Below are 16,501 nucleotides of genomic sequence, written 5' to 3'. Positions count from 1 at the left end.
CGCCCAATCAGAAGGTCCGATGCGCGGGTCCGAGTTTCCGTCGGGCGCGCCGGAAGCTGGCGCCTTTGGGGTTGCGCTTGCGCAGTGCGTCGCCGGGAGTCGGACGCGCATGGCGGACTCCGGGACGCAGGCGCCCGGGTTTCGTGAGGCAGTAGTGGTCCCGCCGGCTCGCTGAGCGCGCCCGACAGGATGCCCGAGATCAGGGTCACGCCCCTGGGTGAGTGCGGCGCGGGGCGGCGCGGCGCGGGAGGAGCGCCCGAAAAGGCCGGTGGGAGGCTCGGAGGGCCGGGGACCCCGGGACGTGTCGTCCTTGCCGCGCGGCCCCCTGCCCGGCACCGGTGCTTAGGGCGCCTTTCTTCTGCTTCTGCATCCTCGCCACTTCCTGCCCTTCCACCTCCTCCATCTGTCTCGCGTCCCGCTTCCCTGCAGCCTCCGTTTACCCGTTTACCCGTCTGCGGTCCACCCCAAGTCAGCCCTTGTTTTACTTGACCGCCGCAGCGTTAAAAAACAAAACAAAACAAAAAAACCCTCAAAACTTTGCTCTTTGCAAAAGATGTAAGTGCACAGTTTAAAGACTCAAGCAGTACAGAACAGTGTGAAGGAGGAAAGATCACTCAGAATCAGAAACAGCTGGGGTCTCCGTGCACACGTGCCAGGGGCTTTTCGGGAACCTGCCCCCTGCCCTGGCCGTGTGTTGGAAGCATCTTCTCCTAGGGATGTCCCCCGCAGCTCCACATCCTTTCTTTTGTGGTGAGCTCTCCTCAAAATAGCCCACCCAGCCCCCAGCGTGGACACTGAGCTGTTGACAGCTGCAGTGAACACTCCTGACCCTGGCCTGCTGGGTCACAGCGCACATCCTACCCCACCAAAGGTGTCGTCACCCCCACGGCCTCTCCTAGTTGTTGGCTCCGGGTCCCCTCTGGCTGCTTCAGCCCCACGCTCTCCCCGCGCCTGGTTCTTCTCCAGGGGTCTTTGCAGGATCCTTCCAGCCTGACCCTTTCCCAGGTGACCCCTTTCTCACCACTCATTCTTTTTTTTTTTTAAGATTTATTTATTATTTATTTGGCTGCGTTGGGTCTTCATTGATGGGCACGGGTTTTCTCTAGTTGTGGCGAGCAGTGTCTACTCTTGGATTTAGTGCGCGGGCTTTTCATTGTGGTGGCTTCTCTTGTTGCGGAGCATGGGCTCTAGGCATGCGGGCTTCAGTAGTTGTGGCTCACGGGCTCAGTAGTTGTGGCTCACGGGCTTAGTTGTTCTGTCACCGCTCATTCTTGAATGATCCTATCTTCTTACTGCTTCTTTTACCCCAAATCTGCACCTGGGTGTGCCCCCAAAGTCACTCAGCCACAGCACCATCAGAGCAGAACTACTTCTGTGTCACCATCTGCCTTTGCCAGTTTCTGCCTCATGACCCCCTTGGTCTCTCCCACCACAGGGCCTTTGCACAGCTGCCCCTCTCATCCCAGCTGTCCCTCTCCACCCTGCTCGGAATTCGTCTTCTCAGGCAGGGCTGGAAGTTTGTGTGCCCTTCCCTGCCTTACTTTTTCCTGAGGTGCTGATCTCCCCGAATGCAAGTTTGTCTAGGTGATTATTGTCCGTGTTCTCGGACACACACACACACACACACACACACACACACCCCACCTGGAACCTAAACTCCCTGCGGCCACGTGTCTCCTTGTTTTCTTCCCACCCTCCTGTGTGTCCCAGGCTCTGTCCCCACTTCGCCTGCCCAGTTCGGGCCACTGTCTTCGCTTCCTGGGATTGTTGTGGGTGTTCCTGTTGGGAGCAGGCGGCCAGTGCCTCAGAGCTGAGCTCCGGAGTCTGGAAAACTGTCCCTGGTCCCATGCTCAGGAGCCATGTGCCGTGGGCGGATCCCGTGACTTCTGGGACTTCACATCCTCGTCCGTGAAGAGGGGTGGCCCTTCTCCCTCCCACACATGTCTGCAGTGCCTCTGAGCGGGGCATGGCTTGGGGCTGGAGGTGCAATAGGAAGCAGGCTGAGACCCTGCCCTCAGGGAGCTCACATCCTGGTGGGGGGAGCAGGCCTGTGAGAGACTTCGAGGCCACTGTCTGTGCCTGGGCTGCCTGAGGCTCACAGGTGAAGCTCGTGGCTGCTCTCACCTGCCGTTGTCACAGGTGACTGAAGCTTCTTGAGGACCAGCCGCGGCCCACTTTGGGCGGTGGCCTGGTCACCCTGGTGTGTGTGGTGCTAACAGAAGGTCAGAAGGTTCCTTGCAGAGGGAGGCTTGTAGGATCCAAGATGAAAAATAGGTCATTTGCTGTCATCGGGCCTTGTGAGGCTGTGTCCCTTTCCTTCTGGGTGCCCAGACCCTAGAGGAGGTGACAGATGGCCGTATGAGGTGGCCGGGATATGCCCCGTTGGGCCTGGAGCATCTGGGCAGGGCTTGGAGGGCAGCACTGTGGATGAGATTCGGGTTATGGTCTGGGCTGGGGGTACCTGAGGGGGCCCAGCGGTGGGGCGTCTGTACTGTGGCCACTCTATTTGGTCATTGCTGGACAGCTAGGGCCATGTTTCCCCGTGGCTGGGCTAAAGCCACGCAGTGTCCCTCTGCAGTGGCACCACCAGGAGGTGCCTGGTGGTCACAGCTCAGATGTGGCCCCAGCTAAGGTTTTGGGAGGGGTGGGGAGGCCCCAAGGAGCCCTGGCCTGCCTCTCTTGAGTGCTGGGACCACAGGCCAGCACCCCTTACTCAGCTCCTGGCCTCAAGCCTGTGGGCCACTGCTTTGAGAGGTGAGTGGCAGGGCCCGAGGCTGGAGGCATCATGGGGAAGGGTCCAAGGTGGCCTTGGTGCTTTGTCCCCTCCCTGTGCGTTTCCCTTGCCCATGTGCAGAGGTGGCAATGCTTCTCACCTCACACCTTGTCCACACAGCAGCCACAGAGGGTTCTGCAGGGCCAGGGGCCCAGAGGGTCCTTTAGGGGTCTGGAGCAGGCGGCTGGGCCTTGGCCTTGGGGCTGGGGCCATCCCTGCAGGGGCAGTTTCGGGGAGAGGAGCGTGGTAGCACCTCTCACCCGTCCACCCGTGCAGGGGCTGGCCAGGACGTGGGCCGAAGCTGCATCCTGGTCTCCATTGCGGGCAAGAACGTCATGCTGGACTGCGGGATGCACATGGGCTTCAGCGACGACGTGAGTCCCTTGGGTGGGCGGCCGCCACCCAGCCTGCTCTTTGGCATCACCAACCGTGGGCCCGGGCCTCGGCGTCTCAGGCTCTGACCCACAGAGGGGGCAAGGTGGGGCACTTGCGCGGCGCCGGTCTGTACCAGATCGGGGCTCCCGGCTCAGGTACCAGCTGGGCAGCTGACCCGCTTCCTGGATGCTCCGAGGCTCTGAGCAGTTGGCGGTCTCGGTGGGCCTGCGGGGTGGGGATGTGGGGGTCAGGCTCAGCTGCACCCTAAGCCCCGGGGGCCGTGCCTGCAGCCCCAGCTGCCCCACTGGCTCCTGAGCCCCGGTGGCATCCTGACCCTTCCCCTACCCCACAGAGGCGCTTCCCCGACTTTTCTTACATCACCCGCAGCGGCCGGCTGACTGACTTCCTGGACTGCGTGATCATCAGGTGGGCGCCTTCCCCAGGACCCGCCCACCCACGCAAGTGGCGACTCTTGATACGCGTCCCCCTGAGCCCCTCCTTGTTCCTTCCTGGAGCATTGGGCTGACCCCAGAGTGACTGCGTGCTGGTGGCGCCGCTAGACGCTGGGGTGCTGAGCCCCAGGGCGACTGCGCTCCGGCCCCTTCGCTCCCTCTTGCTTTGCGGCTCTCAGGGCGGGGTGTCTGAGGCGTGCACGGCAGGCCCTCAGCGAGCGAGGGAGGGGGGACGGTAGCCCCCGTGGGGAGGTGCGGAGGGCCCTCCAGGCTGACCCGTGTTGCTTCCCCAGCCACTTCCACCTGGACCACTGCGGGGCGCTCCCCTACTTCAGCGAGATGGTGGGCTACGACGGGCCCATCTACATGACCCAGCCCACCCAGGCGATCTGCCCCATCCTGCTGGAGGACTACCGCAAGATTGCCGTGGACAAGAAGGGTGAGGCCAACTTCTTCACGTCCCAGATGATCAAGGACTGTATGAAGAAGGTGGTGGCCGTCCACCTCCACCAGACGGTGCAGGTCAGGCCCCCCACCCCCACCCCGCTGTGTTGCCGGCGGGGAGCTGCCTGGAGGCGGATGCAGCACTTGGCAGGGCCTCTGCTGCTCCCCGGCGCTGTCTGAGCGCACTGAAGAGGCGGGAGAGGGCACCTGTGCCACCTGAGCACGCCGGGGCTGAGGCGAGGGGGCAGGCTGGGCGGGACGCCGACCGGAGTGTGGGCTGTGGCTCAGTGGCAGTTGTCCGCGGGCCAGCGAGGAGGCAGGAAAGTGATATCAGATGTGGAGAAATTTATCCCGCGGCTCGCGGAGTTGTCTGCTTTTCCTCAGAGTCTGGGTTTTGCTTGTTACCACGTGTCTAGCATTTGGGGTCGTCTTATCCTGGTTCAACCTTTTGTCAAGATGAAGTAGTGCATTTCTCCTCAAGAACGCTCTTACCTTTGAGTCCACCTTTCTGGTGAACGGGTCACCGTTCCCCCTCCCCCACCTTTAGTTAGCGTTTGCACGGGGCATCCTTTCCCATCTTTGTACTTTCTTTCTGCATCATGTTTTAAGTAGTTTGGGTTTAATCCAGCCTGATAGCCGGTCCTGTAGGTGGAGGGTTTGGACTGTACGGGTAATAGTTTGGGATTTAGCTGTATCCTCCTACCATTTGCTTCTTATTTGTGCTGCCTGTTCTATGCTTTATTTCCTTTATTGCCTTTTTCTGGATTGATTTTAAAAACTCTATTTCTTCTCTTATTTGGTAAGTAATTAAATATTGTTTTATAATTTTTGTAGTGGTAGAGATTACAAAACACATCCATGACAACAGAGCTCTAAGGTACTTGGAACTTTTGCCTCTTTCCGGGACGGTGCAAGAGCCTCAGAGCACCTCAAATGCATTTACTCCTCCCTTGACTCACTGGCTCTTGTTTCCATGTATTTTAATTCCCTCAGCGTGCGAGACCCCTGGGACCTCACCGCTGATGCTGGTAAAGTCAGATTTGCCGGGCGCCGTCTCTGTTTGCCTTTCCCACTGTTCCCCTCTACTGCCTGTGTTCTTCACTTTGTATTTGGGATGAAGCACACCATTGTGGGTCTGCTGGTGATGAATGCTCTCAAATTTTATTTGTCTGCAAATGTTGAAGACTTTTCCCCTTAGGTTTGGAATTCTGGGGCAGCATTTACTATCAGTATTTTGAATGTGTCTTCCCATCTGCTGTTTGGAAGAGAATCTTTTCTTTGGCTGCTTGTGGGATTATGTCCTTTCCTGTGGACTTTGGAGGGATGCTATGCTGGCCCCACCTGTTCTCGTCCTGTTGCGCCTGCTCAGGTTTGAGGCCTCCGGGTCTGCCCATTGCTCTCTCCAGGCTGAATGTAGGTCTTGCTTCTCCAGAGCCTTCATCGTCCTTTTATTTTTCTGTGCTTCATGCTGGATAGTCTCTACTAGATATTTTAGTTCATTAAGTCTCTTTTTGGTTATATGTAAGTGGTTGTTAAATTTGTTGACATTTTTTAATTGATATATAATTGATTTACAATATTATATGTTATAGGTGGACAACATAGTGATTCGCAGGTTTCAAAGGTTATGCTCCATTTATAGTAACTATAAAATATTGGCTATATTCCCTGTAGTACAGTATATCCTCGTAGCTTATTTTGTGTGTAATAGCTTGTGTCTCTTAATCCCCCGCCTCTGTCTTGCCTCTCCTCTCTTCCTTCTCCCCACTTGTAGTTTGTTCTCTACGTCTGCGATTCTGTTTCCTTTTTGTTACATTCACTAGTTTGTTGCATTTTTTAGGTTTCACAAATAAGTGACATCACACAGTGTTTGTCTTTCTGTCTGACTTATTTCACTTAGCATAATGCCCTCCAAGTCCATCCATGTTGCTGTAAATGGCAAGATTTCATTTTTTTTAATGGCTGAGTAGTATTCCATTGTATATGTGTACCACAGCTTCCTTTTTATTTTTTAAGATTTTTTTTTGACATGGACCATTTTTAAAGTCTTTATTGAATTTGTTACAACATTGCTTCTGTTTTTCACGGTTTTTGGTTCTTTAGCCACGAGGCATGTGGGATCTTAGCTCCCCGACCAGGGATCAAACCTGCACCCCCTGCACTGGAAGGTGAAGTCTTAACCACTGGACCTCCAGGGAAGTCCCTTTTTCTCCCTCCCCCGCCCCAGCTGTGCTGGGTCTTTGTTGCTCCATGCGGGTTTTCCCCAGTTGTGGTGAGTTGGGCTACTCTTCAGTGCGGTGCGTGGGCTTCTCATTGCAGGGGCTTCTCTTGTTACGGAGCACAGGCTCTAGGCACGTGGGCTCAGTAGCTGTGGCTCGCAGGCTCAGAAGTTGTGGCGCATGGGCTTAAGTTGCTCTGCGGCATGTGGGATCTTCCTGGACCAGGGATCGAACCCATGTCCCCTGCATTGGCAGGTGGATCCTTAACCACTGGACCACCAGGGAAGTCCTTGTACCACATCTTGTTTATCCATTCATTTGTTGATGGGCATTTAGGTTGCTTCCATATCTTGGCTATCGTAAATAGCACTGCAGTGAACGTTGGGGTCTATTTATCTTTTCGAATAATGGTTTTCTCCGGATATATGCCCAGGAGTAGGGTTGCAGGATTATATGGCAACTCTATTTTTAGTTTTTTGAGGAATCTCCATGTTGTTCTCCGAAGTGGCTGCACCATTTTACATTCCCACCAACAGTGTAGGACGGTTCCCTTTTCTCCACATCCTCTCCAGCGTTTATTATTTGTAGATGACCATTTTGACCAGTGTGAGGTGGTACCTCATTGTTTTTATTTTTAATTTTTTTAAACTTATTTATTTATTTTATTTTTGGCTGCTTTGGGTTTTCATTGCTGCGCACGGGTTTTCTCTAGTTGCGGCGAGTGGGGGCTACTTTTCGTTGAGGTGCGCAGGCCTTTCATTACCATGGCTTCTCGTTGTGGAGCACGGGCTCTAGGCACATGGGTTTCAGTAGTTGTGGCACGTGGGCTCAGTAGTTGTGGCTCACGGGCTCTAGAGCGCAGGCTCAGTAGTTGTGGCGCATGGGCTTAGTTGCCCCACGGCATGTGGGATCTTCCCGGACCAGGGCTCGAACCCGTGTCCCCTGCATTGGCAGGCGGATTCTTAACCACTGAGCCACCAGAGAAGCCCCCCTCATTATAGTATTGATTTGCAGTTCTCTGTTTTTAAAAAAGTATATTTTATTTATTTATTTGGTTGTACCTGGTCTTAGTCGTGGCCAGTGGGCTCCTTAGATGTGGCTCGCCTGCTCCTTAGTTGCAGCACATGTGCTCCTTAGTTGTGGCCTGTGGGCTCCTTAGTTGTGGCATGCAAACTGTTAGTTGCAGCATGCATGTGGGGTCTAGTTCCCTGATCAGGGATCGAACCCAGGCCCCCTGCATTGGGAGCTCGGATTCTTAACCACTGTGCCATCAGAGAAGTCCCTGCATTTCCGTATTAATTAGTGGTGTTGAGCGTCTTTTCATGTGCCTCTTGGCCATCTGTATGTCTGTTTAGATCTTCCTTCCGTTTTTTGACTGGGTTGTTTGTTTTTTTTTGATATTGTGCTGCATGAGCTGTTTGTATATTTTGGAGATTAATATCCTTTTGGTTGTATCATATGCAGATGTTTTCTCCTATTCTGTAGGCTGTCTTTTTGTTTTGTTTATGGTTTCCTTTGCTGTGTAAAAGTTTGTTTTGTTTTGTTTTTTAATAACAGAGATTCCTTTTTCTTTAAATTAATTAACTAACTTATTTACTTGGTTGTGCCGGGTCTTAGTTGTGGCAGGCGGGCTCCTTAGTTGCAGCTCACCAGCTCCTTAGTTGTGGCGTGTGAACTCTTAGTTGTGGCATGTGTGGGGGATCTAGTTCCCTGACCAGGGATCGAAGCCGGTTCCCCTGCGTTGGGAGCACGGAGTCTTAACCACTGTGCCACCAGGAAAGTCCCTGTGCAAAAGCTTTTAATTTAATTAGGTTCTATTTTTTTGTTTTTATTTCCATTACTGTAGGAGGCGGATCCAAAAAAAATACCGTTGCTATTTATGTCAGAGTGTTCTGCCTATGTTTTCTTCTAGGAATTTTATAGTATTTGGTCTTACATTTAGGTCTTTAATCCATTTTGAGTTTATTTTCGTGTATGGTGTTAGAGAATGTTCTAATTTCATTCTTTTATATGTAGCTGTCCAGTTTTCCCAGCACTATTTATTGAAGAGACTGTCTTTTCTCCATTGTATATTCTTGCCTCTTTTGTCATAGATTAATTGACCGTAGATGCATGGATTTATTCCTGGGCTTTCTGTCCTGTTCCATTGATCTATATTTCTGTTTTTGTGCCAGTACCATTTTTGATTCCTGGAGCTTTGTAGTATACTCTGAAGTTAGGGAGCCTGATTGCTCCAGCTCCGATTTTCTTTACCATGCAGTTTTGATGACTGCAGCTTTGTAGTATAAAGTCAGGGAGTGTGATTCTTTCAGCTCTGTTCTTTGTTAGGATTCTTGTGGCTATTTGGCGTCTTTTGTGTTTCCACACAAATTTTAAAATTATTTGTTTCAGTTTTGTGAAAAATGCCACTGGTGTTTTGATAAGGATTACATTGAATATGTAGATTACCTGGGATAGTATGGCTCTTTTGAATCCTTACCTTGGGTTATTATAGTTCCTGGTTTTACAATTTCCACTGTTTTTAATAGTTTCTAGTTTTTTGCCAACATTCTTAATTCTTTCTCTCTCTGAATATTTTAATCACAATCCTTTTAAAGCCTGTGTCTGAAAACTCTAGGAGCCCTGAATCTGTTTCTCTGGACTGTTGTTCCTCTTCTTTCTGGCCCTATTGTCTCATCTCTTGTGTCTGCTTTTTTTTTTTTTTTTTTTTTTTTTTTTTGCGGTACGCGGGCCTCTCACTGTGTGGCTTCTCCTGTTGCGGAGCACAGGCTCCGGACGTGCAGGCTCAGTGGCCATGGCTCACGGGCCCAGCTGCTCCACGGCACGTGGTATCCTCCCGGACCGGGGCACGAACCAGTGTCCCCTGCGTTGGCAGGCGGACTCTCAACCACTGCGCCACCAGGGAAGCCCTTGTGTCTGCTTTTGATTGAGAACTGGATGTCGTGTATGAAAAAACAGGGATGATGAAAGGCTAGAATGATGTCATCAACTTGCGCCCACTACTGCCCCAGGCTCCACCTCCCTGCCCCTCTGCCCTCTGCCCGGCACAGCCAGCAGACCTGAGGTCAGCCCTCTTCTCTGTAGGTGGACGATGAGCTGGAAATCAAGGCTTACTATGCGGGCCACGTGCTGGGGGCGGCCATGTTCCAGATTAAAGTGGGCTCAGAGTCTGTGGTCTACACGGTCAGTGGAAGCACTTGGGGCACAGGAAGGGCTGGCTGGCCGGGCAGAGGAAGGAGGCACCCTCCTCATTGCCACATTCTTTGCTAGGGGGATTATAACATGACCCCAGACCGGCATTTGGGGTAAGTAGGCCAGTACGTTCGTTTCATCCTATTGGGCGGGTCCCCCTGGGGGACAGGGTCCCTGAGGGGTGTGCTGCGTTCCCGAGCAGTCTGCATGTCATTGTCCCTGGATGTTCTGTCCCCTCAAGTGCTGCCTGCTAGAGGGTCCAGGAGGGCCATGGCTGTGTACAGCCTTGCCACTGTGTGGCCTGTCCACCTCTGGCCACACCCACCTGTGTTCTAGAGCTGCTTGGATTGACAAATGCCGGCCCAACCTCCTGATCACAGAATCCACGTACGCCACCACCATCCGAGACTCGAAGCGCTGCCGGGAGCGAGACTTCCTAAAGAAGGTCCATGAGACCGTGGAGCGTGGCGGGAAGGTAGCTGGTGGGCAGCGGGTGCCCCAGGTGGGGCTGGCTGTGTGCCTCTGGCCATGCTACACGGGTCTTTCGGCTGACCTGGCATGCGGTCAGGGACAGGGGTGCTGTGTTCTGGGCACAGAGAGAGGAAGGTTTGCTCAGCACTGGGAAGACAGATTCCCCCGAAGACCCTTTAGTGGGGCTCACCTACTCCTCGTGACTCAGATCCCAATGCAGGGCTGGCCAGAGTGTCCACCATGGTCACTTTGGGACAGGCTGTGCTGGGACAGAATGGGGGGGGCTGCCGGCAGTCTGCATGGGGCCTCCGGCCATCAGAGCTGCTGGCAGGGCTGGTCTCCTGAGAAGGTGGCCACAGGAGCAACTGTTGGCCTCTGCACAGCTGTGGGCTCGGTGGCCAGGCGGCGCGGCCAGGGGTTCCTCCCGAGCTGGCCTCCCACCCCCACCCCCACCCCACCTGCAGGTGCTGATCCCCGTGTTTGCGCTGGGCCGTGCTCAGGAGCTCTGCATCCTGCTCGAGACCTTCTGGTAGGTGTGGCCACGACGGTTTCTGGAGGCCCGGCCCTGCTGGCCGTGGGGTGAGAGAGGGCGGGGAGCGCCCTTCCTGGCACTGGACCCAACCCAGGCTGAGGGCACATGGGGGCTGCAGGCCAGCCCTGCCCCTGCAGCCTCCCCACCAGCCCCGTCCTCCACAGGGAGCGCATGGACCTGAAGGCCCCCATCTACTTCTCCACGGGCCTGACGGAGAAGGCCAACCACTACTACAAGCTCTTCATCCCCTGGACCAACCAGAAGATCCGGAAGACCTTTGTGCAGAGGAACATGTTTGAGTTCAAGCACGTCAAGGCCTTCGATCGGGCGTTTGCCGACAGCCCGGGTCCCATGGTGCGGCCCATTGCCGGCTGGGGTGGGGTTCTGCCGGGCCGGGGCCCTGCCGGCAAGTCGCGCAGGCGAGCGGGGCGCCTCTGTGCCGGAAGACCAGCGGCCAGAAGGCTGAGGGCAGGGGGGCATCTGATGCCCTGACTGTCCCACACCTGCCCCGAAGGTCGTGTTTGCCACACCAGGGATGCTGCATGCCGGCCAGTCCCTACAGATCTTCAGGAAGTGGGCAGGGAACGAGAAGAACATGGTGAGGGGTCTGGGCCCCAGGGCCGGTTCCCTGGAGGGCTGGCGAGGTTGAGGGGCAGGGGCTCCCCCTGGCTGGGGGGACACTGTTGCTGTCAGGAGGAGGCGGCAGCTTGGTACCCTGGGCATCGGTGTCTGACCCAGGCTCAGACTCTTGCTGTGTCTTGGCCTGTCTGCACCAGGCAAGAAAGCCCCCGGCTTCCCAAGTAGCCATCATGGGGGTCAGGCCTGGGCGGGCTTGTGCTGAGACCCCTGAGCCCGCCTGGGTCTGCAGTGGGCCCTGGAAGGGGGAGGGGCCTCCACCAAGGGTTTGGGTTCAGGTGGGCAGAGGGGGGCGGGTGGGAGAACATCCCGGGAGGAAGCCCTGAGGTAGGAGGCAGGAGGTGCAGGGGAGCTGCTCGTCCATCCCTCCCTCCTGCAGGTCATCATGCCCGGCTACTGCGTGCAGGGCACCGTGGGCCACAAGATCCTCAGCGGGCAGCGCAAGCTGGAGATGGAGGGGCGGCAGGTGGTGAGTCCTCACCCTCTCACCAGCTCTGTGGACCCTCTTGTGGCGGAGGGGGGGGGGCGGCCCTGGGAGCCACCACCTGTGCTGATGGCTTGCCTGCCGTGATGCCGCAGCTGGAGGTCAAGATGCAGGTGGAGTACATGTCCTTCAGCGCCCACGCGGACGCCAAGGGCATCATGCAGCTGGTGGGTCAGGCGGAGCCGGAGAACGTGCTCTTGGTGCATGGCGAGGCCAAGAAGATGGAGTTTCTGAAGCAGAAGATCGAGCAGGAATTCCGTAGGCAGCCCAGGCCAGGGCGGGCTGGGTGACACGGAGGGTATGCGGGCTGGGTCGGTGCAGGCAGGGCCCGCCAGTCTGGACTAAGGTTCTCTCCACACCCCGGCCCAGGGGTCAGCTGCTACATGCCGGCCAACGGCGAGACGGTGACGCTGCCCACGAGCCCCAGCATCCCCGTGGGCATCTCACTGGGGCTGCTGAAGCGGGAGCTGGCACAGGGTGAGCGGCAGGGCCCATTGAGCGGGGGCGGGGCAGCTGCTGGGCAGGTGGCCCCACTGACAGCTCTGACCGCTGCCCCTGCCCCACAGGGCTGCTCCCTGACTCCAAGAAGCCCCGGCTCTTGCATGGCACCCTGATCATGAAGGACAGTGTGAGTGCCAGCCGTCACTGGGGGCGGTGGGGTCCGCCCTCGCCGTCCCTGACCTGCCCTTGCCCCACAGAACTTCCGGCTCGTGTCCTCAGAGCAGGCCCTCAAGGAGCTGGGCCTGGCCGAGCACCAGCTGCGCTTTACCTGCCGTGTGCACCTGCACGACACGCGCAAAGAGCAGGAGACAGCCGTGCGCGTGTACAGCCACCTGAAGAGGTAGACGCTGCGGCCGCGCCTTCTGGACCTGGGGGGCGGGGCGCCAGCGGGGGCGCCAGGCAGGGGCTCACTGTGCCTCCCCGCAGCGTCCTCAAGGACCACTGCGTGCAACACCTTCCTGACGGCTCCGTGACCGTGGAGTCCATCCTCATTCAGGCCGCTGCCCACTCAGAGGACCCAGGCACCAAGGTGCTGCTGGTCTCCTGGACCTACCAGGTAAGGTGCGGGACTGGTGGGGTCACCCAGTCGCCCTGGGCTGCCTCACCGGGACCAATGGCCCCTCTTGCCTGTGGCTGCAGGACGAGGAGCTGGGAAGCTACCTCACGTCTCTGCTCAAGAAGGGCCTGCCCCAGGCCAGCTGAGGCCCCGCCGCCAGGACTGTGTGCACCCTGGGTCTTCCCTGTGTCCCCGGATGTGGAGCCCACAGCTGGCTACGACCCTCATCTGTGCAGAGACCACAGTGCCACCACGCCCCTGCCCGAGTGGCTGCTTTTGGCCGAAGAAAGAAACGGACCTGGGGGGCTTTTCACCTTTTATTTCTGCTCCTGGGCTCCCAGGAGATGGCGGGGGGGCTCCCGGGGTGTTGATTTCCAGTAAAAACAACCACAGGCTGTTTGGGTGTCTCGTTTTCCGGTGCTTGCGCCTGTCTGCTACATCCCACTTCTGGCAGCCCACCCGGGGCAGGCGGGGACTTGTGGCAGGTCCAGGCTGACAGGCGTGGGGCCTGCCGTGGTCCCTGTGTGATGCACCGTGGTGTACAGAGCTGGGCAGCGTCCAGCAGCTGGGCCTAGTGTGCTACGGCTGCCCTGACCTTGCTGCGTGTTGGGTCACGTGTGACCTCTGTGCTGTGGACTCTGAGGGCACATAGAGGCAGGACCTGTGAACAGACCCCAGGTCATCCTGGGGGCGTGACAGTCTCTGCAGGGGCCAGGCCAGAGCCTTCAGCAGGACTGCAGAGCCCCCTGCCTTCGCCCCAGAGTTCAAGCTCCTCTCTACCCTCTGCTGCCTTCTAGAATGCTCTCTCAGCCTCCCTCCCCACAGGGCCAGGCTGGGGCTTGGGCTGCTGGGCTCTGGCTTTCCTCTTGGCCACAGGCTGGAGGCCCAGCTGCTGGGACAGCATTGCCACTGAGAGCCCCTCCCACGGCAAGGACTCAGCCTTGGGAGGGGTCCGTCAGTCAACGGGGTACAAGCAGGGACGGCTCCATGCCGCTTCTTACCGAAGCCCTCGTAGAGCACCGCCTTCAGGAACAAGCCGTGGGCGGGAGCCACACGGCTCTGGTGCCTGCCCAGGGGGTCCTGGCTCTCCAGAATCATCTTCACCTGAGCAGGCATCAAAGCCCCCAGCCCCACGGCCACCAGCACAGATGTCATTCTCCGCACCTGTGACCCAAGGTGAAGAGTGCTGCAGCCGCCCGAGCCCCAGGCTCCACCCCCGGCAGGGCCCCAGGACACAGCCCACCTGTCTGTATAGGAAGGACTGGCTCTCAAACTCCAGGCTCCAGAACCGCAACCGTCTGGGGACACAGGTGCCCATGAGGTCTGGGCCTCAGGGCAGCCTCGACCCTCCAGTGTGTGGCCTCCCCGCGTCCCACCCCAGGGGCCCCCACCTACTCCCCCCCAACCCCTTGTAAATGAAACTGGCGGAAGGGAGACTAAAGCCAGAGGACTGCTGCTTGTGAGCGGGGACAGCAGCGCCTCCGGGGTCTTGGCTGCAGGAGGAGGCCTTGGGCTTCGGGGCTGCGAAGGAGGTGGAGTGGCCAGCTTCTCTCCCAGGGACTCAAGCCCTGGGGCTTGGGCTCTCCAGCAGGAGTTGGAGGCTTGGAAGCTGGCTGTGCAAAGTCCCTCCTCCCTTCAGTGCTGGGCCCAAGTGGGAAGGCTCTGGAAGTCAGTAGCTGCGGTCTGGCCAGAGGCCCCTGGGCCAGTGCTGGGGGCAGTGGAACCAACCCCCTGCCAGCCTGGGCCCGAACGAACCACTGGCTTGGTGCTTCTCCCCCAGTGGAGTCTTTTCACCGACCGCCGGGATCCATCCACGAGGCAGTGAGCTCTGGCAGGTTAGGCAGCCTTCTCTGCCCTCTGCCCCCCAGCCTGGCAGGACCCTAGCCCAGGGGAGGGCACAGCTGCAGGCTCACGGGTGTTGGGGCCACACCACTTGGCTGACTGGCACCTCCTTCTCCCCCAAGGCTGGACGGGTGCCCAGGGAGCCCCCAGTGCAGCACCAGGGAAGGTGCTGGAGCTAAATCCAGCCTTTGCAGCCTCCAGACCAGAGTGTAGGCTGCCCTTCTCACCTGCTCTCCTCGGGGAGGACAAAGGGGCTGCTGGCAGGGTCGGGGGACACGGAGGCTCGGCGCAGGGTGCGCACCGGGCTGGTGGCCGGGCTGCCAGCCGACTGGAAGGCCCTGAAATCATGTGTCCCCAGGAGGTGCTGGGCGGCCTCCCGCATGGCAGCGACGTCCAAGCAGCTGCAGGGAGCCAGGTGAGTGGTCAGGAGCGAATGGCCGGCCAGGCGAGCCTGGCAAACCCCTCAGGGTCACTTTCACACCCACTCACTCAGCCCGAAGCGCCCAGCACCGGTTTCGTTCAAACACGGGCAGCTGGTCAGGCCTGTGGCAGCCAGTAGCCAGACGGTACAGGTAGGTCCTGGACGTGGCTGCGTGGCGAGCATGGAAGTGGCTGGGCACACGGAAGGCCTGCAGTACCCTGTGGGAACGAGGCCGGGAATGACCCCCTGCCCTGTCCATGTGACACCCTGGCATCTCTGCCATCACCCCCAAGGAGTCCTGTCCAGATACAGAGTCCTTCTTCACCTCCCGCCTCCACCATAATGGACGAGTTCCGGGAGAGCAGAGAGGTGCTCACCGGATGGCCGGGTGCCTCAGGTGGGTGTTGAGGGCTTGCGTCAGGACTTCAGGGGAGAAGGGGGGCCGGCCTGAGCGGCGCTGGACGTCCAGGTGCGCCGCGTTGCTCAGGGCATGGACCCCAGCATCCGTGCGGCTAGAGATAGTGAACTTCACCGGCACCACCGAGTTCAGCCGCTCTGCGGCCTCCTGAGGGGGGCGGGGAGCGCACAGCGGCCGCGGGCGGGGCTCCCATCTGCCCCACCCCCGGGTCGCCCTCCTCCCTCACCCCTCCCTGGCGCGGGCCGGCGGAGCTCACCTCCAGGTAGTTCTGGACTCCGATGGCGTGCTGGGCGCCCCTGACTGCCGCGACCCCGCTGTGGGCAGGGCGGGCGGAGGTTAGCGCGCGAGGCCGCCCCGCCCCGGACCCCGCCCGTCCCATCTTATGCGGCCAAAGGCGGCCGTTCCATGCCCGGGAGGCCGGGGCCCGAGGCCGGAGGTGTGGGCCCTAAACTTAGCTCCCTCCAACCCCTCGGGCGCCGGCCGTCGGCTGCTCTCCGGCTCGAGCTCGGGTGCTTCCCGCGGGGCCGAGCTACATGAGGGGGTTGCGGGCACGGGTGGGAGGCCTAGATGACGTACTTAAAGTCCGTGCCCAAGTACTGGAAGTACACGAGGTAGCGCGCCCGCACTGAGCCCGCGCCCATGGCCAGGCCGGACCCGGCATTGGGGCAGGCGGAGGGCCAGGCGGAACCGGACCCCGCGGAGCGGCAAGCGGACTGGGACGGCACGTGGGGCTGCGCCCGCGCGCGCCCGCGAACCCAGCCTGGTCACGCCCCCGGGCCAATCCAGCGCCTGCGCCTGGGCTTTCGCCCCGCCCAGGCAGCCTCGGTTGGCCGCCCAGGGCGGGGGCGGAGGCGGGGCAGACTTAGGGAGCGGGTGCAAAGTGCCGACCCAGGCGAGACAGCCCCACGCAGACTCTCACGTTCCGCCGGCCACACACTGGCCCGCAACCCCATCCTCCCGCCGCAGTCCGGCCGAGCGCTTGTTGCCAATTCCCCGGGTTGCCTAACGGCCGGATCGCTGGAACGCGCGGGGCCTCACGGCTCCCGCGGCTGTTTCTGGGCCCACCCACACTTCCGACCGCCTGCCCGGACGAAGGGGGCGGGACGTCGGGGCGTTTGGCGACGCTCCCCGGCGGTGACAGCGGGCGGCGAGCGCGGGCGGCGGACTTTGGCGACGCTCCCCGGC

At 58.8% G+C, this 16,501-nt stretch overlaps 2 protein-coding genes across 8 annotated transcripts; one reads left to right on the top strand and one right to left on the bottom strand.

The window, feature by feature from the left end:
- Positions 1-87: 87 nt before the first annotated feature.
- On the top strand, positions 88-12,856 carry INTS11 (integrator complex subunit 11). 3 transcript variants are annotated; one of them, XM_060012700.1, is made up of 17 exons: positions 88-217; positions 3,050-3,147; positions 3,501-3,574; positions 3,894-4,122; positions 9,348-9,446; positions 9,534-9,568; positions 9,792-9,930; positions 10,391-10,455; positions 10,623-10,812; positions 10,973-11,056; positions 11,501-11,563; positions 11,674-11,836; positions 11,948-12,055; positions 12,145-12,206; positions 12,277-12,419; positions 12,506-12,635; positions 12,719-12,856. In XM_060012700.1, the coding sequence occupies exons 1-17, from the start codon at positions 190-192 to the stop codon at positions 12,779-12,781; spliced, it is 1,773 nt and encodes a 590-aa protein (XP_059868683.1). In that variant the 5' UTR covers positions 88-189; the 3' UTR covers positions 12,782-12,856. The 3 variants fall into 3 exon arrangements, with proteins under 3 accessions (XP_059868683.1, XP_059868674.1, XP_059868693.1); XM_060012691.1 differs by having other exon boundaries at positions 11,474-11,563; XM_060012710.1 differs by lacking the exon at positions 10,973-11,056 and having other exon boundaries at positions 11,474-11,563.
- A 160-nt stretch (positions 12,857-13,016) lies between these two features.
- On the bottom strand, positions 13,017-16,086 carry PUSL1 (pseudouridine synthase like 1). Of its 5 annotated transcripts, none has more exons than XM_060012724.1 (8): positions 15,893-16,085; positions 15,573-15,630; positions 15,276-15,463; positions 14,967-15,116; positions 14,705-14,878; positions 13,879-13,933; positions 13,637-13,799; positions 13,017-13,155 (listed from the first exon to the last, which is right to left on the bottom strand). In XM_060012724.1, exons 1-8 carry the CDS (start codon positions 15,955-15,957, stop codon positions 13,070-13,072), a joined length of 939 nt encoding a protein of 312 aa, XP_059868707.1. In that variant the 5' UTR covers positions 15,958-16,085; the 3' UTR covers positions 13,017-13,069. The 5 variants fall into 5 exon arrangements, with proteins under 5 accessions (XP_059868707.1, XP_059868715.1, XP_059868722.1 ...); XM_060012732.1 differs by having other exon boundaries at positions 13,136-13,273; positions 15,893-16,086; XM_060012739.1 differs by lacking the exon at positions 13,017-13,155 and adding an exon at positions 13,158-13,296 and having other exon boundaries at positions 15,893-16,084.
- Positions 16,087-16,501: the final 415 nt, after the last annotated feature.

The sequence above is a fragment of the Delphinus delphis genome, chromosome 1 (genome assembly GCF_949987515.2).
Source record: "Delphinus delphis chromosome 1, mDelDel1.2, whole genome shotgun sequence".
Taxonomy (NCBI): domain Eukaryota; kingdom Metazoa; phylum Chordata; class Mammalia; order Artiodactyla; family Delphinidae; genus Delphinus; species Delphinus delphis.
Note: the sequence above shows the minus strand (reverse complement) of the source record. Positions and strands in the feature narration are given on the sequence as shown.